Source organism: Corella eumyota, chromosome 1, assembly GCF_963082875.1.
Source record: "Corella eumyota chromosome 1, kaCorEumy4.1, whole genome shotgun sequence".
Lineage (NCBI taxonomy): Eukaryota > Metazoa > Chordata > Ascidiacea > Phlebobranchia > Corellidae > Corella > Corella eumyota.
The window spans coordinates 5,833,961-5,853,399 of NC_137490.1; the positions used below are offsets into that span (position 1 = coordinate 5,833,961).

General features: G+C 29.9%; 5 protein-coding genes across 10 annotated transcripts; 2 read left to right on the plus strand and 3 right to left on the minus strand.

Moving 5' to 3' along the window:
* Nucleotides 1–34: 34 nt before the first annotated feature.
* Nucleotides 35–8,669, plus strand: LOC145764094 (RNA-binding protein 25-like). 4 transcript variants are annotated; one of them, XM_082575676.1, is made up of 24 exons: nucleotides 35–161; nucleotides 284–327; nucleotides 641–661; nucleotides 1,434–1,577; nucleotides 1,770–1,841; nucleotides 2,013–2,111; nucleotides 2,181–2,238; nucleotides 2,435–2,526; nucleotides 2,642–2,704; nucleotides 2,976–3,170; nucleotides 3,464–3,547; nucleotides 5,243–5,367; nucleotides 5,477–5,587; nucleotides 5,695–5,866; nucleotides 5,969–6,132; nucleotides 6,323–6,473; nucleotides 6,580–6,717; nucleotides 6,867–6,926; nucleotides 7,077–7,206; nucleotides 7,328–7,430; nucleotides 7,520–7,654; nucleotides 7,764–7,890; nucleotides 7,994–8,092; nucleotides 8,278–8,669. In XM_082575676.1, exons 1-24 carry the CDS (start codon nucleotides 98–100, stop codon nucleotides 8,416–8,418), a joined length of 2,592 nt encoding a protein of 863 aa, XP_082431802.1. In that variant the 5' UTR covers nucleotides 35–97; the 3' UTR covers nucleotides 8,419–8,669. The 4 variants fall into 4 exon arrangements, with proteins under 4 accessions (XP_082431802.1, XP_082431803.1, XP_082431804.1 ...); XM_082575677.1 differs by having other exon boundaries at nucleotides 1,452–1,577; XM_082575678.1 differs by lacking the exon at nucleotides 641–661.
* Nucleotides 8,670–8,999: 330 nt separating this feature from the next.
* LOC145764261 (aminoacyl tRNA synthase complex-interacting multifunctional protein 1-like) lies at nucleotides 9,000–13,630 on the plus strand. 3 transcript variants are annotated; one of them, XM_082575882.1, is made up of 9 exons: nucleotides 9,000–9,152; nucleotides 9,409–9,515; nucleotides 9,689–9,827; nucleotides 9,903–10,108; nucleotides 10,299–10,467; nucleotides 10,584–11,427; nucleotides 11,519–11,678; nucleotides 11,783–12,414; nucleotides 12,559–13,630. In XM_082575882.1, exons 1-6 carry the CDS (start codon nucleotides 9,011–9,013, stop codon nucleotides 10,748–10,750), a joined length of 930 nt encoding a protein of 309 aa, XP_082432008.1. In that variant the 5' UTR covers nucleotides 9,000–9,010; the 3' UTR covers nucleotides 10,751–11,427; nucleotides 11,519–11,678; nucleotides 11,783–12,414; nucleotides 12,559–13,630. The 3 variants fall into 3 exon arrangements, with proteins under 3 accessions (XP_082432008.1, XP_082432007.1, XP_082432009.1); XM_082575881.1 differs by having other exon boundaries at nucleotides 11,783–13,630; XM_082575883.1 differs by lacking the exons at nucleotides 11,519–11,678; nucleotides 11,783–12,414; nucleotides 12,559–13,630 and having other exon boundaries at nucleotides 10,584–10,679; nucleotides 10,840–10,853.
* Nucleotides 10,787–13,546, minus strand: LOC145764259 (glutathione S-transferase C-terminal domain-containing protein-like). Its single transcript, XM_082575879.1, has 7 exons — nucleotides 12,512–13,546; nucleotides 12,302–12,449; nucleotides 12,042–12,158; nucleotides 11,811–11,965; nucleotides 11,507–11,659; nucleotides 11,287–11,390; nucleotides 10,787–11,196 (listed from the first exon to the last, which is right to left on the minus strand). Exons 1-7 carry the CDS (start codon nucleotides 13,537–13,539, stop codon nucleotides 11,033–11,035), a joined length of 1,869 nt encoding a protein of 622 aa, XP_082432005.1. The 5' UTR covers nucleotides 13,540–13,546; the 3' UTR covers nucleotides 10,787–11,032.
* Nucleotides 13,631–13,647: 17 nt separating the features above from the next.
* On the minus strand, nucleotides 13,648–15,106 carry LOC145764260 (deoxyribose-phosphate aldolase-like). Its single transcript, XM_082575880.1, has 2 exons — nucleotides 14,829–15,106; nucleotides 13,648–14,592 (listed from the first exon to the last, which is right to left on the minus strand). The coding sequence occupies exons 1-2, from the start codon at nucleotides 15,076–15,078 to the stop codon at nucleotides 13,886–13,888; spliced, it is 957 nt and encodes a 318-aa protein (XP_082432006.1). The 5' UTR covers nucleotides 15,079–15,106; the 3' UTR covers nucleotides 13,648–13,885.
* Nucleotides 15,107–15,644: 538 nt separating this feature from the next.
* LOC145740690 (glycine receptor subunit alpha-2-like) lies at nucleotides 15,645–19,160 on the minus strand. Its single transcript, XM_082558519.1, has 11 exons — nucleotides 19,059–19,160; nucleotides 18,815–18,932; nucleotides 18,635–18,702; nucleotides 17,563–17,724; nucleotides 17,299–17,443; nucleotides 16,985–17,119; nucleotides 16,586–16,800; nucleotides 16,338–16,487; nucleotides 16,105–16,260; nucleotides 15,826–15,963; nucleotides 15,645–15,740 (listed from the first exon to the last, which is right to left on the minus strand). Exons 1-11 carry the CDS (start codon nucleotides 19,128–19,130, stop codon nucleotides 15,684–15,686), a joined length of 1,416 nt encoding a protein of 471 aa, XP_082414645.1. The 5' UTR covers nucleotides 19,131–19,160; the 3' UTR covers nucleotides 15,645–15,683.
* Nucleotides 19,161–19,439: the final 279 nt, after the last annotated feature.

Consider the following 19,439-nt stretch of genomic DNA (forward strand, 5'->3'; position numbering starts at 1 on the left):
AGTTAAACTTTTAAATGCAACGTTATCAACCTATTTTTTTAAATATTTTATAGGAGTAAGCTACATTTTTTAAAAACAGTTTTAAATTGTATAAAAAATGTCTTTTCCACCCGGTGTTCCAATACAACGATCACTTTATGCAACAACTACTGTACCTTCAGGTAATTTTAAAAGACTTTATTAATTTTAAATATTTATTTCTTTTATGTTTAGGTTTAAAATTTTTTTGTGTTTGTTTTTATAAAAACTTGCCTTTTTTAAAATATTTTTTGTTCTTTTTCAGGAGCTATGGTTGTACAAATGGCACCAGTCAGACAAGTAGCCATGGTAAGATTTCAAAGTTTCCTCTGTTTAAAAGTTTAAAATAAGGCTTAAGTTAGTTATATGGAATGGCATTGTTAATGTTAATAAACTATTATGGGCTTATATACCAAAATTAAACAAATTTTTTTGGCAATTTTTTGTGCCTATATTGTTAAATTATAAAGTATATGTCCTTGGCTAATGTTAATAAGCCTTAAAATAATCCAATTTGCTCCTATTTGATTTGAACTCACAACATGTATATATAGCTTGAGTCTTGATCTTATTTTTTGGATTGCAATTTTTAAACTTTCAACATTATTATAAACAATTCCAGCCGACGTTGCCAGATCACAAAGTAATTTTACCAGTGACTTCTGCAGTCTAAGTTTTCTTTGCTTTTCATTAATTTCAGCATGGCTTTGTTTTGTGCAAATAATTTTTGTGTTTGTCAAATTCGTAGTTGTGATTGAACGATTAAATTTTCAATTTACGTTCAATTGTTTAGTTTGAATAATTTTTCATTCATTTTTAGATTAAAGTTCTATTCCTTGGGCATTTTGATCCGTGTTAAATTTTTATTTTTTAAAAAACTTTTATTTTAGCATAAAATGAACGATAAAAATCAAATTTCAAATTTTGGGGACTTACTTTTAGACAAATTTCTTTTTGATCCAAAAAGAAATATTTGATAACTTTTTAACAAATAAATATCACTGCATGGTAATTCACTTTTTAATTTAAACCACTGGGTAGAAAATTTAAATCAAAAATTAGTTATTTGTCAATGATTGAATTAATTTAGAAAAACACTGCTTAAAGCTTAGCATGTTTATTGTTGAGTGTGTTGTGAAAATGCTTAATTTGTTGTTTGGTTTTTAACATTACTAAGAAAATCTAGAAACTTTGCAGATTTAAATATAAACCAATGTTAACTGTAGTAGGTGAATAACAATAACTAAAAGTGCATTTAACATATTTAAAATTTTAAGTCAAAAATTCTCAAAGAATCAGTATAATTGTAAACTATAGAATTATGCATTATAGAAAATCATGTGCATTATTACAAATATTAGAAATTTTAAAATTGAAATGATTTGATAATTTATACATTTCAATCGTGTGTAAAGGTTTCTCAATACTCACAGCCGATGATGGTTCGTCCTGTTATGCAGCCTGTGATTAGTCAGCCACGACCAACATTTGTTTCCATTCCACAACAAATTCCACAAATAATGAACCCAACGCAAATAATGCAGACCCAAGGACAACCGGTAATTCAAATTGATTTTTTTATCAAAATAAAGATCACACAGATAAAAAATTTACCTTGTATATATAATTAATTATTGAAAAGTTAAAAATCACTATACATTAGGTATACTTTTAATTTAAAAACATATATTTTTAGCTTTAACTTAGGTTTTGAATTTGTTTATTTTTATTTACCTTTAATTTGTTTAAAGATTTGGATAAACTCAGCAGTTGCAGCTTCTTCAGGACCAAAGTTAACAACTGATGAAACAAACAACGATAATGTGCGCTATAATGTTATTCTCGTTTTGTGTTTTCTTAAAATTGGGAATTACAGAATGTTGTTGTAGTTTAAATATTTTTTTTAAATATTTTTTTAAAGAAGTGTTATGTTGGATTTTGTGGGTTTTTGTAATTCAAAAAAAAATGTTTTTTATAATAATTTTACTTTTTAGAATGAAACATCAAATGATAACAATGAACCAGCTATTACTTTATTTATTGGAAATATCACAGAACGTGCAACAGACACTCTTGTGCGCCAAATCTTAATGGTAAGCAACAAATCTTATGCTAAAACAAAATGTAATTTCGAAAATTATAATTAAATTTTTTTTTTGTAGCACTGTGGTGCTGTTCATTCATGGAAGAGAGTACAGGGAGCATCTGGTAAACTACAAGGTATTTTTGGATATTTTTTGCAAAAAAATGAAGCATTTAAATATATCATCATAAATACCATTAAAAATGTTTGAGTTGCAAAATGCTATATGTTACAAATACTAGCAAAAAATTTTAAAAAGTAATATTGTATATACAATATATTAAAAGTTAAATAGACCAAAATAATTTAATTTTTTTTTTTTTTTTATTTTAGCTTTTGGTTTTTGTGAATATAAGGATCCAGAATCTGCTTTAAGAGCAATTCATATTTTGGGAGATCGTCAGCTTGGAGACAAAAAGTTACTGGTAATTTATTCAAAAAATTTGGATTACAAGCAGTTATGATGAATAAATTGTCACAATTTAGTGTATATATATATTTATATTTATTAAATTAATTAAAATTTTTTTACTGTTAAAGGTAAAAGTTGATGCGAAATCACAAGATCTTATTGACGAGTGGAAAAAAGAAAAAGGATCAGAGGTAAGTAATTTTTTTGGTATTGATGTAAATTGGCATAGAATATGAATAGTTTTTAACAAAAATTCACAATTTATTTTTTTCTGTTCCTCCCGTTGTATCATTTCAACTTTTTAAATAACATGAGTTACACTTGATAAGGAAAGCAGGCAACCCTTTTTTATTTTTAAAATTTTAATCCACTTTTTACATGAGTTCTTATTACATATTACATAGGTTGAACTCGATACAGTAAGTATGCATTTACCCCTTTTTTTAATACTAACTTACTCAGAATGAAGATGAAGATGGTTCGAAGGTTATTCCACAAGGCATCGAACAAGCTCGAGCTAACATCGAGTTAATGTTGAACGAGTATGCATCGGAATTAAACACGATGAAGTTGCAAGTTGAAGAAAAGGAGGAAACTTTGGCGTTGCCTGCTCACCAACAAGAATTTCCAACAGTGAGAGAGTCAAAGAATGTGGAGGTACTTTAAAATAATATTTTTTTAGTTTAAAAGTTACAAAAAATAACTAAAATAATAAGAGATACAATATAACATCTTGTAAGTAATTTATGTTTTTTTATGGTAACCTACTAATTTTTTTATTTAATATAAGAATGCAAACAAAATTTGATTTGTTACTTTAACTATTAATTTTAAATGGAAAATTATTTAGTGTAAATATGTTTCGCATTATGTTGTAGTAGCATTAGGTTTATTATTTTATTATCCTCTGAGGTGTTTGGGTTTTTTAATTTTTTGTTTTCTATTTGTAGGAAAATTTGGAGGAGTTATCGCTGGAAAAGGACACAAAAGAGTTTATCAGTAAAGAAATTCGTTCATTTAGAGAATCACAAAAGGTTTGTGTTTGCACTTAACTTCTGTCTTGCTTTATTGGTTAATATTTTACTTAGCTTTTCTTATTGGTGTGTTGGCAATTGATGGTTAAAGGAAGGGATTGGAATTTTTTGATGGATTATTGTATTGAGAGGAAGTGGGTACGTATTAAAAAATCAAAGACTTCGGTTTTGGTTTTTATTCAAAAGAAATGTACTTTTTGTGAATGTTGATTAGCTATGTGCACTTATAATTAATAACAAAAAAATATATTTAATTCTAAAGACAAATATGCAAACTAATAATGTTATTTACTGTTAAACTAGACTATAGAATATTTAAAACCATGAAAAATTTATACAACCGCTAAATGTGTCACTGACTTTAGTTTTAATATCACAAATTTCAGCTGATATTACCTAGCATTTAAAAGTGTATAACAAAACAGAAAGTTGCTGGACTAGATAGGCAACAACAGCTGAAATTTTACTAAAACAAAAGTTACATTTGGATATTGTGAGTACCAGTTATGAGCTTTCGGTGTGATAATTTTTGGATTGTATAACTTTAAAACACTTTTTGCAGTTAAATTTAAATAGTGTTTATTAAATTGTTCGTCTAAAAATAGGTATGTAGGTTATTAAACTTTATAGGTTAACGTCAGAATTTAATTTTAACTGAAGACTTTTTTTGTAACCATAAAAAAATACATTTTACTTTATTTTAAACATAATTTTTTGTTAGAACTTCAAATTTTACCGCCACAACTTATTGTTTAAAGCAGGCCCACCAATACCTAGTTTCGTTTTGGAAAAATTACCTGTATATTTATTATCATTTTGTGGTAAAATTTAAATTCAAAAATCGTTAGTAACTTAAATACCTTTTATTTGGTAGGTCTGCTTTAAACTTATTCATCAAATTTATTTAACTTACTAAGTAAAATATTTTAAAATGTGTTTGTCGATCTGTAGGATAAGCAATTAAGTATTTTTTGCCAAGTTTTTTATTTAAATCATGTAGCAAAAAAGGTAAGGCCCTCGTCAATAAACAACAAGCAAAACTCTTTATGGTCTTTACTATAGCAAGAAAGAAACTCCAAAAATCTGTTACTACTTCTGCATCTTAAGATGTAATGAAGGTGAAATATATCATCTGGCAAATATAGCTTTTCAAACTTTTAATTTAAAACTCTGTAAAAGTGTATCATTTTATGTTTATTTTTTGCAAATCTGTTTTGTTTTTGTCTCTGCTTTTTGTTTTCAAATGATAATTTCACAGGTCTTCAAAACAGCTTATCCTGCTCTCATTCACCGTTCAAGTCGCCAAAACTTTCTCTACTGTTTGACTAGTACTACTTAGGATAAAGTTAGATATGATTTACAGTGTTAATTGATATGCAAATATATATGATAAATTGTACTTAAAATATTATTGAGTTCTAGTGTAGGCTTTTATCAATTTCTTGATTATTCCCTTATTGTAATATTGTTGTTTAAATAAAATCTATAAATAACCAAAACATAAAAAAAAATTTTTCATCAATAATATTAAAATTGGGGCATAATTCATTAGCTAAATAAATAAACTCTAATAAAATTAACCACTTTTTTACAGGTTTTAAATTAACAAATACTTATTTAACCATTTGTATTAAACCCTAACATAGTGTTACCTATAAAGTTCACATATTTTTATGGCAACCTTCTGTTTTTCAGATCCAAGAAGAGCAGCACAAGGAAGAGAGGGAAGAAAGAGAAAAAGAAAAGGTGAAAGAAAAAGATAGAGAGAGAAGCAGAAGAAAAGAATCAAGGGAGAGAGAAAGGGAAAAAACAAGAGAAAGGTATGTTAAATTTTTGTTTTGGTTAAAGTGTTTATTTTCTTTGTAATTTTTTTTTGGGTTTTCTCAACGATCCAAAATTGAACTACAGTTGTAACTATTTTGTATTCAGAGAGAGAAGTCGACGTCGAACGAGGACTCCACCTCGACGTAGCATTACAAGAAGAAGTAGAACACGATCACCGAGACGAAGATCTCCTCCAAGAAGACGGAGCCCTAGGCGGTAAGTGATAAGCTGAAAAATAATATTTTTTAAGATGGATTAAAAAAGATTTTGAAAGTAAAAACTAAAAAATGTAATTTTTAAAAATTATAATTTTTTTGTGATAGATCACCACCAAGGTCATCAGCACGACGACCAAGTCCTCCTCCCCGAAGGAGAAGAAGTCCTTCAGGGAGTCCATCTTGGAGAAGAGGAGGAGGAGATGATGAAGAGCATGATGCTTCGGAGCGAAGAAGATTGGAGAGAAAGATCAGAGAAAAGGAGGCAGCATACCAAGAGGTAAATAAAATAAAAAAATATAAGGAACTAAAATAAATTTTAAAAATAAAAAAGGCAATTTGTAAACTAATTTTTATTATTTACTAAGTTTTGTTTCTTTAGCGACTTAGAGCCTTTGAAATGCGCGAGCGTCGAAAAAAGAGAGAACTAGAAAAAAGGGATGAGAGAGATATGCAACAACGAAAAGATATGATCAGAGAAGCAAAGAAAATTCGAGAGTTTTTGGCTGATTATGATGATGATCGAAGTGACTCAAAATTTTATGCGTGAGTTAAAATAAAGGTTGCTTTGGTTTTTTAAAATAGTACTTAAAATAAAACCTTTTTTTAACCGAGATAGCACATACTTTAAACATAATATTACAGCTGTTTGTATTTATTTTGATTTTTAATATATTTTAAATTATAATTTTTTTTATTATGTGTTAAATCTTTATTCAAATGTGTGACTTTTTAGTGGAAGTGCACTGACGAAGAGACACAGAGAGCGAGAACGTGAAAAAGATTTGGATGAAAGAGATCGAAAGAAGGAGCAAGAAGAGGTCGAAATCCTCCGGAAGAGATTACTTCAGGAAGATCACCCTGAACCAGATGCTGCAATCGCTAAGGTTGGTTTTTAAAAGAAATTGAAATAAACCCAAGCTATTGTTTAATAAAAATAAGAATTTATTTTGTAATGCAAGATAAGGCAATAAAGTCATTTTGATTTTTAAGGTGATCCTTGAAACCGAAGGAATATGGAGACCTCTGATTGAACCCGACACTCCTCCTCGTAAATCTCCTACTCCCAAACCTGCTGAATCCTCTTCCGGATCATCTAGTGAGGATGATTCTGATGACTCAGCAAATATGGTGGGATACGTTGAAAAACTAAAAATATTTCTTGTAATTTTTTATTAAATTTAAATTCTTGCAATGGAAAATATTAAAAATATGAATTTTGTATTTTTGAGTTTTGTCTTATAAAAGTATATTAATTTATTGTATTATTTTTTTTTTAGAAATCAGATTCCAGTGATAGCGATTCAGAAAATGAGAATAACAAAAAAGCTGAACAACAAGTAAACTCACTATTTTAACACTTTTATTATAGTTTAAATTAAGAATAAATTACTTGATAAGTAAAAAATTCATAGTAATTAATTTAAAAAAAAATTAAAATAAAACATTTTTAATGATTACTATTATTTTTAATCTACTTTCTATTTTAGATGATTGCCTCTTTACAACCAATAGAAAGTAAAATCAAGGTCGAAGAACTAAATAATGGAAATGAGGAAGTTGGCTCTGCAGCTGTCAAAATGGATTTCTTTAACCATGCCAGAGCTTCCCCTTCCACCCGTAAACTAATTAAATCTCTTTTTATTTTATTTAAATTTTAGACCGGACATTAATAAATTTTTTGAAATATTTACCTTACTGATGGTTCCTCCTAAAAAAAAATTCAAAATTAATTTTTTAGCAAATTCTATTCCACCTACTATAACTAAACCTATGTTGAGCCAAACGAATATATTTGAAACTAAAATGGAAACCAATCATTCCAATACAACACAACTAATCAAGTAAGAGGACAATATAAGTTTAGCTTACCATTATAAGACTTACTTCTAAAATACATTTCTGTAACAACTAATTTGCTTCAACCTTTTAGCAACCAGAAGCGTAAAAAGTTGACGGTCTCGGATGTTTTCAATCAAGATGAGGAGGAAGATGAGTTACCAAAGAAAAGGAAACTTGTTCCTCTTCAGTACACAGATGAAGAGAGGAAGGCTCTTAACCCATTAAAGTAAAAAAATGTTATTTTTCTTTTTTGATTAACTTTTTTTAACTTTATGTGATGTTGAATTTTAAATCAAAGTGATTTTATAAGATTACATACAATTTTTTTGTTGAAGAACTGCTGAAGATGAGAAAAAACAAGCAGAGAAAAAGCGAAAAATGGTCCGAGCTCTCATAGAGAGAATACCAACACAGAAAGATGATTTGTTTGATTACACTTTGGATTGGACCATGGTGGATGATGTAAGATTTTAAATTATGTTAAAATTCTGTTAAAATGTTAAATAGTATAATGATAGTATATCATTTTTTTGTTTGGATAATTGGAAAAATTATTTCGTTTTAGGCTCTTATGGAGAAACGAATTCAACCTTGGATAACCAAGAAAATAATGGAATATATTGGTGAAGAAGAACCCACTTTAGTTGAATTTATATGTAGTAAGGTATTGACTTCTTCAATTTTCTTTAGCTCATACATATAACATTATATTTATTTTGTAAGGTATTTTTAATAATTTAAAGCTTGCACAACAGTTGAATTTAAAAATTATTTAAAAATAAACTAACGATGAAAATGTGTTTTTATTTTTTTTTTTGCTTTATAATTTATTTCGTTTTTTAATAACAGATTATGACCAAAAGCAGTCCAGAGAAGATTTTAGAAGATATTTCAATGGTTTTGGATGACGAAGCCGAAGTATTTGTGGTAAAAATGTGGCGACTTTTAATTTACGAAACAGAAGCTAAAAAGGAAGGCCTAACCAAATAAAAACAACAGTCAAATAGAATTTTTGTTTTTTATTTTGCATTTCTTTTGGTTTGCGAAAGAAAAAAATTAAAAATGTGCTGCCAAAATCCATGCTAACCCAAGACTGTAAAACCCTTTTTTGCAGGAAACTTTTTGTAATTGTACATTTTTGAATGAAACTAATATGTTTTGTGTTGCTAAAATTAGCACTTCGACAATCGAAGTAGTTTCACAAATTGTGATATGCTGTTAATAAATTTGAAATCAAACCATTTTTGTGTTTATTTTATTAACAGTTAAAGCAATAGTCTGCAAATAAAATTTTGTGACGCATCCAAAATTTGTTTTATTTATCTTAAAACCTGACGACATTAACTCACCCACCTGCTTTGCGATGAGAGTTAGGGTAAGCAAAGTTAGAAATTTTAAAAAGATAGTAAGAATTTTTATTGATATTTTAAGTATGATTTTTGTCATGTAATCAAAAAAACTAATATTAGTGCCTTATTTAAAAACCCGTCACTCCTAAACATATTATTCTTTGCGACATCATGCGGACATAGGATTATTGACATGTGTTCTGTTTTTAAAATTTATAGTTTTGCAACTTTTTATGTTTCTTCGACGATTTGTTAACCCGTTTTTAAAAATGTCAGGAGAACTTTCAGCAAAAGCATTCGAGGAAAGGTCGCAACTTGCGGACCAGAAGATTTTGTACTTGAAAAAATATCTGGAGACGTTGAAACAGCGCAAAGGTTAGAAGTGTATTATTTTAATGTTTAGTTGTTTGGTCAATCTGTCAATTCGTTAGACACAAAAAGGTTGTTATTTTTGAATTTTTGTTTTTATCTATGGAGGTATATATGTTTATATATGTACATACCTTTGTTGGAAATTTTATAAAATGTTAGTTGATAATGATAAGTATATATATAATTAAAATTTATGTTTTTTTTTATAAAATTTTACATTATTTAAAATGTATATTATAATATATACTTTTACAAATAGCTGCAGAGACCCAGGAATTGTTTAATGAGAACACAAGATTAAAACAAAGAATATCTGATTTAAAACTAAAGTTGCGCTCTGCTGAAATATTAAATGGAAAACCACAAGTATATCAAATTAATTTAATATTTTTTAAACAGTTAAAAATATTTTATTTGTTTAAATGTAAAATCTATTCAGGTTTTACCTATAAACAACTTTAAACCAGCATAATATTTTAAACTGTTTTAAAATGAAGTAACTTAATGGTTCTTTTATGTATATATATTTTTTTGGTTAGATACCTATTCCCGGGAAAAGTTCTGCTGCTGGGGATGCCTCAGTTCCACATGTAATAGTAGAAGACAAAATCAAACAAACATCTCCGAGTAATGTCCCTGAAAGTGATAACAAAAAGGCAAAAAAAGAGAAGCAAAAAGGTGAATTAAAAAAAGTTTAACCTTAGAAATATGTACAGTAGTATAACTGTGAGATACTGTGTTATTAAATAAAAGGAAAACCCAAAGAAACAAAAGGGAAAAAGGCTCTGGCAGTTGAGCTTCCTGTGGATGTTTCAAGATTAGACATGAGAGTCGCACAAATCATCTCTGTGCAGAGACATCCGGATGCGGACACCCTGTATTTGGAGCAAATAAATGTGGGAGAAGCAGAGCCAAGACAAGTGGTTACAGGAGTTGTGAAATATGTCCCTATTGAACAGGTGAGTCATTTTTTAGTAAAAGAGCTTAATAAAAAAATGGTAATTTATTTTGTCATGATGATACAACTAAGTTCTGGTGTAGATAATTGTGTTTTTTGTAGGTAATGATTTTTTTAATTTAAAAAGCTTTTTCTTGTTTAACGAATTATGTATATGTTCAATTTTCTATCAAAACTGACTAAACTTCAAGATGGAGAATAGAATGGTTATTCTGATGTGCAATTTAAAACCTGCAAAAATGCGAGGAATCTTGTCGCAAGCGATGGTGATGTGTGCAAATGCTGGAGATAAGTTGGAAATATTGGATCCACCAGCTGGTGCAGTTCCTGGAGACAGGATTGTATTCGAAGCTTACCCAGGTCAATAGCCTATACATATTTTTTCAATACCCTAATTATTTAATAATGGTACTTGTATAAGCTATACTTAACTTTCGTTTGTAAGATGTAATTTTTGACATTATTTTGAAATCTAGGTACACCCGACACCCAATTAAACCCAAAGAAAAAAGTTTGGGAGAAAATTCAACCCGATTTATCCACAAATGCTGATTGTGTGGCTTGCTATAAAGGTGACCCCTTTATAGTTGCAGGAAAGGGAAAATGCACAGTTAAGAGTTTACCAAACTGTGGTATTAAATAATTAAATGCAAATATAGAGGAAACTAATATGTTTATGTACAATAAAAACAGATTCTTTATTTTGTTTGTTAAAAAAAAGGTTTTATGTAGCTTTGTAGTACAACCTTATATAGCAATGCACAGACAAAATGCAATTAAAGTAATTCGATTTACTATCATCAAAGATATGGTGAGTATATAAAAACCACAAAAATAGTAAGTTAAAAAATAAGTTTAATTCTTCTCCACAAGAAAATAAAAGATTTTTAGATGAAGTTTAATTGATAAAAATAAGGTAAGTTATTTATAAAAACATTTCTTTAAAATTCACATTTTGTTTGCTCCCAATAATCAAGTTGTTTTTAGGAGTACAATCATGAGGTTGCATGGTCAATAAATGAGAATTATATCTTTGTTCCTTGGCATGAAAAATTCGATCTTCATCCAACAAGTTCATGCATAGTTTGCCTAAAATTTATACAATATTATACTGAAAGGCCCATTTTAAAAATTTATTTTGGTACTATAATCAAAATTTTATTGCAATATTGGGAACACCTTGCTGTGCTTTTTCGCTTTCGAAATTCCAAGAAGTTTGATCGCCAGCATGTCCCAAAAGCAGAAGTTCTTGAAATGATAATGGCATCTTCCTGAAGTGGCAGCTAAAAAAAAAGTTATTTGTAATGCAAAACTTAGGTGGTACGTTATTCAATTGAGCAGTATCATAAAAACGTTTTCCTTGTAAAATGTACCCACAATTTTATTTTGTATTTATTACCTTTGTGGATAGGTAATAGAGTGAGCATTCTGTACTCTTCCATAACAACAAGGAGAAAGCACGAACGAAGCTGAAGTTTGAATACATTTATGTAACACCATGTCGGTTGCAACTCCACAAGCATGTAAAGCTACCCCAACATCAAACCTTCCCCTAAAATATTTAAAAAGTGGTAAGGTCAAAGTTTGTGTTTGTTTACCGTTGCTATGCAATAATAACATTATTTTAGTCGCCCATTAAAAATTATGAGAAATCAACCATTTTAATATTTTACAGATTATATATTAAGAAAAATGGCGGTTACTTGTAGTGTTCCAAGTTGCACTGGTAAATTGTTATGTTCTTCAACTTAAGAGCTTGGATTCTTGCCCTTGCCCTATCCAGTGATTCCTCTTTATTTTCCACTAACACAACATGACATTTTGGAAGCAAATAAGCCAATACAATTCCTACATGGCCCTAAAATATTTAACACAATGTTTAAAGTGGTGTACTTGATTGGTGTTTAAAATAACAATGTTATGTTGGTACTTACACCACCACAACAGAAGTCGACAATTGTATCTCCATTCTTGCACAATAATTTAACTGCTGCAGATAAATTTTCTATTTGATGGCATTTTCGTTGAGCTCGAGCTGAACTTAATTCACCCTAAATTTATGACCTTACATTATTAACAATAAGATTCTTGGTTATGATGTATTCTAATAACAATCGCAATCACCATAAGTTGCATGGAAATTTACATAACCGAGTGCCATTTAAATGGAATGGTAGTTTAAACTTAATTTTACTTTTGTTGGATGGACATCTTCTGGTAAACTTTCCCACTTGATGATAATATTGCCAGGAATAAATTTTTCTACTTTGGGTTGAATGTGCTGCATAACTTTTTCTAGAGTAGAAGGTAAATCACGCCGAATGGTAATTTCCAAATCCTTTCTTAGAATAAAATTAAATACCATTATACAGAATGATTACACAAGAATAGTGAATGTATTAACCTGTTTAAATTTAATTCTTTGCGATTTACATCTAATCCCAACTTCAGGATTTGACGAGTGCCTTTTTCCATTTCGAATGTGTTTTTCTTGACGAATTGTTCAACATTTACAAACTCTGTTCCACAAACTGTTACTGCTTTCGTCATTTCGGGCATATGTTGCAGCATATTATACCAAGCCAAAGTTAGTGGAATTACTTTGCACAAAAATTGTAGTTCATGTTTATAAAACTGTATAAATGAATGAACACATGAGAACAAAGCAATATCAGAGAGCATAAATTCCACTCCTTCAACAAACACATGCTGCAACTCTGGTAGGTCATTCGTCATGGTAACAATCTTTTTCTTCCGATAATTGTTAAGTTTTTGAAATTTTTCCGGTTGGGGAGGTTCCATTTTCGGCTTCATTCTTTCCAGAATCACACGTTGTTGTTTATCCATGTTGTGAATTATAACTGGATTGCTCATTAGTGTTTCAAATTCTATAATAGCCTTTGGTAAATTTTGGGTAAATTTTTTACTTGCACTTGTGAGATAGTTGTCTATTATATTTGGTGCTAAAATTTCACAAAGTTTTGTTCTTGAACTAACTTCCGAGGAGGCTTTTAAGCAACATTTCTTATGTCCCAAAAGATGCATTAAGTTGGATCCATTTTTAGGACTTTGTCCCTTTATTATATATCGCAAAACATGACATAAACCAGAAACAACGTAACTCTTGTCACCAGATAATATTGTTGGCAAACCACAATTTAAAACTTGTTGGGGTTGATTATTTTCTTCAATTACCGAAAAATTTGTAATTCCATATTTTGGTGTTTTTATTCCAATGTCTAACAGTTTGTTAACAGTTTCCAATGTTATATCTTCGGCGTATTTATTTCTTGGAATGACCAAATTTATGTTAACTGTTTTGTCATTACAAAATGCAACCAACAGCAAGGTAGTTTGAGTTGAATTTGTGAAACTTAATCCATCACAGTTTTTGATGAACTTTCCATCTAACCACAAGTTATTTGTATCCATTAAAAATTTTAAATCTTAATATTTCTATGATGTAAAATGATAAGAATTATTGCATATGATAACAATTTGTTATTTACAAAATTATTAAATTAAAAAAAAACATAATTTATGCTTATTAAGTTGAAGCAGTGTAGAACAATTAGGATCATTTGAATTGACTTGCAGCAAAAGGTAGTTACAAAAATAAGATAAATAAAAATACACCATTTTTGATTACAAAACACTAAGCATTATGAAAAACAATGCTTTTTCTATGTTGCACCATTAAACGTGAAATTTGAATGTGAAGGTTTTTATATATATTTAAGAAATTAACTCCAAAAATTAAGTGAACCAATAGCCAGCTTTATGCCATTGGGAGTTGATGTGCTGCTGCATATCTTCCTGTAACAAAATGATATAATTGTCGTTCAATGTCCACCAATAAAGACGAAGCACCGATCCTGAAGAGATTTGACCGCATCCATTCATCTCCAAGCTCTTCTTTCATCAAAGCAAGCCATGTGCATGCATCTTTTGCACTTCGTATTCCACCAGCTGGTTTAAAACCGACTTTGTATCCAGTTTTATGGTAGTAATCCCTTATAGCACGCACCATAACCAAGCCCACGGGTAAGATAGCATTGACTCCTTCTTTTCCAGTTGATGTCTTGATAAAATCTGAACCAGCCATCATTGACACTAAACTTGCTTTGTAGACATTTGTCAACGTTCCCAAGTCTCCTGTTCCAAGAATGGTTTTCATATGGACTCCATCACCACATGCCTTCTTACAAGCTTTCACTTCTTCATAAATCTCAACCCAATCACCATGAAGAGCTTTCGATCTTGAAATAACGATGTCAATCTCTGTGGCTCCCATTTCAACCGCTTTGATAATTTCCTCAATTCTAGTTTCCAATGGAGTTTGACCGGAAGGAAACCCTGTCGCAACTGAAGCGACAGGAACCTCAATAGATCCTGCTTCTTTTAAACAACTAACAGCATCCGGAACCCGGGCAGAATAAACACAGACTGCTCCAACAGTGATCCCTGCATCTTCCATGCCCATTGCTGTAAAAATAACGAAAAATGTATATTTGTAGATGAAAGTACATGCAAGAATCTAGATGTAAAAAAATGGGAGCTCTATTGGCGTCGTCCGTCGGTTTAAACGGGTAGTACTAAAATGAATGCGGAAAGGGCGGAATTCACAGGAGAAGATTAGGGTAAAGGTTATAAAAATTCCGCCACTAATAGAGCTTGGATTAAAAAAAATGAAATAAAAGACAAGTAAGAAATCGTTTAACCTTTTAGCAGATCTTCCCTGATTGGATGTTTAGCTTTGTAGCACAACCTTTGTACATTGCTATGTGTGTCATCACCAGACAATGTTGTCAAATCGATACAAGTCACCGCTCTTAATAACCATGCTGCTTGCCATTGTTTTTTGACAGTTCGTCTCTTCGGTAAACTCTCAGCTCTTCTTATGACAGCTGGAAGATTTACATTGCAGTTCTGCACCCAGCCCAAATCCAATGGAATACCAGGATTATACATTATTTAAAGTTACCTTAGCAGCTTTGACTGTAATGTTTATTCATTATTTAAATATAGAAAACTTGATAAACAATTTTTTATATTTTTAAACGAATCAATTTTGTGTAATGTGCTGTTTTGTTTAAAAAGCGAAATATTTCATTGCAAACATTACTGCGTCTGCAATACTGTATATTTATTTGACAAGCAAAAAGCGCTAATCGGTAGCATGACGTAGTTAATAAAACCTGACGACATTTTTAAACACGAATTTCCGGCCATAGGCATAATGCGGAGTCCATAAGCGAAAGGCGAGTTTTTTAGGGACGTTACCCGGTTTTAGTGACGTCACTAGCCTATTATATCACGTCGTTAAAATATAATTCAATGGCCTGAAACGTTAATATTTGTAAGTAACTATAACTTTACCGCATAGAAAATTGGGCTTTTTTGTATAGGAATTTAATAATTTTAGTAGGCTGTCAACAGAATTTATTAAAAAAACAACACCAAACAAAAGTTTACGAATACACAAATTTCCTAATTATTTTCATGCAAAACGATCTGAACAAATATTTGGCTATTAAATTAAATGTATACATTTTTGTTTATTTGTCGGTATTAATTTAGGTTTCGTGTAAAATAGCACCCTCTAAATAGTTTCCAACTTCGTTATTTGCAATCTAAATTAATAAATAGTTAATGGTTTTTAAATTAAGCTATTCACAAAGTAAAATTGGATAAAATGTGACTTATTCCAAAACTTACCTTATATTTAACCCAGTAGAAAATATTAAAAATAATAAAGACAGCTGGGAATACGAAGCGTGAAACAGTGTCAATATACTGCGCCTTTTGGCGATAGACCCTAGCCAAGTTTTTTGACTGTTTAGCCTGCTCTTCATTCTAGATGTAAAATATGTTTAATAGCACAAAAATCTCAAAACTTAATTTTAAAAAAAATTAGTGCGATTTAATTTATTGCAACCCAAATTTGATTTTTAGTAGTAGTACAATATTAATCTTACAAACTAAGTAATTAGTTACATTTAAAGGAATTTGTCCAACAATGCAATATTTGTTGGCACCCGTTTCCGAATCCACATCGTCAACGATCTCGTGATTTTCATTTACATTTCGTTTTCTTACTTCATCAAGTTTGTCAAGTTCGTTTAAGTTTTTCTTGCTATGTCCGGCAAATATCTTGGCAGAAAAATATATAAATTAATATAAAATTGAAGCAGCATTGGTATAATTTGATGCAGGAAAAATGGTTTTACTTTTTGTTTCATCATCCAGTTCATGTTTAAATTAATCAACCGTTTTTCTTGTCTTGAAAGAAAGTTGACTCCAGCGAATTCCAACAATGCTGCAAATACGAAAAGTAAGCAAACCGCCATCCATACATCGATAGCTTTTATGTACGACACCTGTAAAATATAATCAACATTGTATTGGTTTTCATTCAACCTCGAAAGTACGAAAACAAAATTTAAACAAGAATAAACTTTGACTAGCATGACTTTACCTTTGGCAGTGAAGCTCTAGCACCTGAACTTTGAGTTGTCATAGTCAATACTGTCGTGATTCCAAGAGCCGTTCGTGCAGGGGCGGCGTCCATGTTTATCCAAAAAGAAACCCACGACAAAATCACAATCATAGTAGAAGGAACGTATGTTTGAATGACGTAATAACCCATTTCACGTTTGAGAATAAACGCGACTTCAATGCAAGTAAACGAACCTGGAAATGGGTTAATCAACATATAAAAGTTATATGGATAATGTTTTTTACAAAACGAAAAGTCTCATATTTTGTTTAACATAACTTTGCATTCGTTGACTTTTTCAACACACCGGTTTTAAATCTGTTAATTATGTAAAAAACGAGTAGTGTTACATAAAAAATTTAATAATTTAAAGCATACCTGTGCTATATACTTTTGTGCAGTTTGCTAGTTTGTATCCGAGAATTTTAAATTGCGGTAAGGTGACACTTTTTGGTACCTGAACAGCTATGCCGCGTTTCCATTGAAAGGCTAAATCTTTCATATCGTAACCAACTAAAATTTTGCAACAAAATAGGTTTTATTACCACAATAGGAATAGTTTAAGTAAATCTAACACTCAAGAAAAACATAACATATGATATTAATTTTAATATGTGTTGTATTTTTTATCAATGTACAATATTAAAGATTAATACTGTATATCGAAAATTAAAAACAATAATTATATTTACAGCTTTCTAATTGCATCTTGCAAGCTTGAATATCCATGGGAAAATTTTGTAAAAACATGGCGCACGATAAGGTCAAACTAAGTCGAATACTCGAGTAAATGTCGCCGTTCTTGTAGATTCGTAACAGTTTGTTTTCTGTGGTCACCTATAATTTAATAAATTACATTTACTAAGGTTTTACAAATCAGTTAAGTAAATAATATTTGCCTTTTTATTCTTGTTTAAATTTAAATATTTTTCCGGTAATTCTCAATTTATGGTTACTTTGTGGAAGTTCGCGTGCTTTTCGTTGGCAAAAAAGAGATCCGGCTTCCATATTCCAGCCAACATAGAAGGATGAAGAGCAACTGCATCCTCTTCGTAATCCGGGAATGCCAGTCTCGGATCGTTCCAGCGACATCGAAGAAAGATGTTTAAACGATAATCCTTGGAAAAATTAAGATAAGCGTTATAATGTTTGAAATATTATCCTAGTGAACTTTCTTTGAAAAAACTTAGGAGCAAAATTATTAAAAATTGTAAGAATCAATCAACACAAAAATCCATGCACATAACATAAACAAGTAACATGATGTTTTAGATAAAATAATTAATTTTAGTTTTAGGTTTATTTAAACATGCAAGCTAAAAATCTACATAAAGGTATATTAATTCCTTAATAACGTCACTCAAAATTTATTTTTGGGCTTTATGTCTTACCATCGTGGTTTCCATAATTGAACCAAAACTGTTTACATAAATCGAAACTGTAACGTTCACTGGTACTTCTGTATAGCAAAGTTAAAATATAAATGGAATTATTAATTAACAGACAAGTTGTAATTAGGGTATTTTTGCCAGTGTTAAATCTATTTATTTTGATAGAGCAGCCATAGGCCTACATGTAACATGTTTTAGTAAAAAACCAAACCTAAAAAAGGTGCTGTCAGTTAAAGTGACAAAAAAAATGTTTGGATATTTGATGATAAACCCATTTGTATCGAATTTTGATTATGATTAATTTAGGATACAGGACATTGTACTTTTCGATGGCCATTAACGTTGTTATGTTGTGATTAGTTAATCAATATAACCAAATAAAACGCTAAAAAGTTTAAGTAAATTAAATGTTATGGAATGCCAAACTCCATAATTTTGTTTTTATTTCAAAACCTTTTACTTATTGTTGCTGACATTCTGCATTTTATCAAAATTTTATTATAAATTTACATGAGAAGCTACAATAAAGTGCAGTAGAGCATGTTTACATTGCAGTGCTATAGCAGTGCGTAAAAACAAAGCATTTGAGATCTGCTAAAACAATTATAAAGCTTTTTTCTACCAAGCACAGGCTTACCATATTCTGTTCATTAAAGCCGTACATTGTATTTATATACATTGAAACTGTCACATTAACTCGACGACCTGTATACACATCATCACTTTCATGTTAACTTAGGCCTACTTTAATACAACTAGTGGTATAAGATAACCTACGAGATCTACTTGCAAATTAAATTGTTTACTTTAAACTCACGTTTGTTATGAGGCCGAATTCTTTGGTCATAACCGTTAAACAAGTTGTCAAGAAAATAAGTTGCCTTTTGCTCTTCTGAATTTCTACTCTCATGATCGTTGGTTGGTGATTCCGTGATCTAGTTTTTAATATTAAACCACGTTTAAAGATTATTGTTACAGAAATCATGTTTTATTAACACTGGTATTTATTTATCGCTATTAAAATTAACAAAAAAATTTAAAAAATGTTTTTTCCCACTAACTTCATTTCCATAATCGTCATAATGGTATTCGCTGAATGACTTTGGCGGGCTTGTGTTATCATATGACATCATCAAATGTTGAGGTTGTTGGTCATTATTTTGTTTCTGATTAAAATTGTGCTTCGTCCTTAAATAAAAGATATTGTTTACTAGACAATAGTTTTAAATAGGGTTGTTGTGTAGGCTTAATTTATTGTTTTTTTTTAGTATACACTAAGTAGTCGCAAAGGAAAACACATTATCAAATAGTTTACTGTTTTAACTTTTTACATAATGTGCCAAAAATATTGACCAATGCGTGAAATAATCAATAAAACAGAGCTAATTTTAAGTAATTTTCCTTGGGGAGCGTTTTAATCGAACCGACAACTTTATAGATAA

Excerpts from the sequence above, each read along its gene's own strand:
- LOC145740690 (XM_082558519.1), bottom strand. The coding sequence starts at position 19,130 with ATGATGTCATATGATAACACAAGCCCGCCAAAGTCATTCAGCGAATAC. Across the intron at positions 15,964-16,104 it reads TTGGACAAATTCCTTTAAAT|AATGAAGAGCAGGCTAAACA; the intron begins GTAACTAATTAC and ends TTTTACATCTAG. Across the intron at positions 15,741-15,825 it reads TCTACTGGGTTAAATATAAG|ATTGCAAATAACGAAGTTGG; the intron begins GTAAGTTTTGGA and ends TTATTAATTTAG.
- LOC145764094 (XM_082575676.1), top strand. The coding sequence starts at position 98 with ATGTCTTTTCCACCCGGTGTTCCAATACAACGATCACTTTATGCAACA. Across the intron at positions 6,133-6,322 it reads AGTGACTCAAAATTTTATGC|TGGAAGTGCACTGACGAAGA; the intron begins GTGAGTTAAAAT and ends GTGACTTTTTAG. Across the intron at positions 7,891-7,993 it reads ATTGGACCATGGTGGATGAT|GCTCTTATGGAGAAACGAAT; the intron begins GTAAGATTTTAA and ends ATTTCGTTTTAG.
- LOC145764260 (XM_082575880.1), bottom strand. The coding sequence starts at position 15,078 with ATGTATAATCCTGGTATTCCATTGGATTTGGGCTGGGTGCAGAACTGC. Across the intron at positions 14,593-14,828 it reads CAGGGAAGATCTGCTAAAAG|CAATGGGCATGGAAGATGCA; the intron begins GTTAAACGATTT and ends TTATTTTTACAG.
- LOC145764259 (XM_082575879.1), bottom strand. The coding sequence starts at position 13,539 with ATGGATACAAATAACTTGTGGTTAGATGGAAAGTTCATCAAAAACTGT. Across the intron at positions 12,450-12,511 it reads AAAGAATTAAATTTAAACAG|AAAGGATTTGGAAATTACCA; the intron begins GTTAATACATTC and ends TTTTATTCTAAG. Across the intron at positions 11,391-11,506 it reads TCTATTACCTATCCACAAAG|CTGCCACTTCAGGAAGATGC; the intron begins GTAATAAATACA and ends CTTTTTTTTTAG.
- LOC145764261 (XM_082575881.1), top strand. The coding sequence starts at position 9,011 with ATGTTTCTTCGACGATTTGTTAACCCGTTTTTAAAAATGTCAGGAGAA. Across the intron at positions 9,153-9,408 it reads GACGTTGAAACAGCGCAAAG|CTGCAGAGACCCAGGAATTG; the intron begins GTTAGAAGTGTA and ends TTTTACAAATAG. Across the intron at positions 9,828-9,902 it reads AAAAAAAGAGAAGCAAAAAG|GAAAACCCAAAGAAACAAAA; the intron begins GTGAATTAAAAA and ends ATTAAATAAAAG.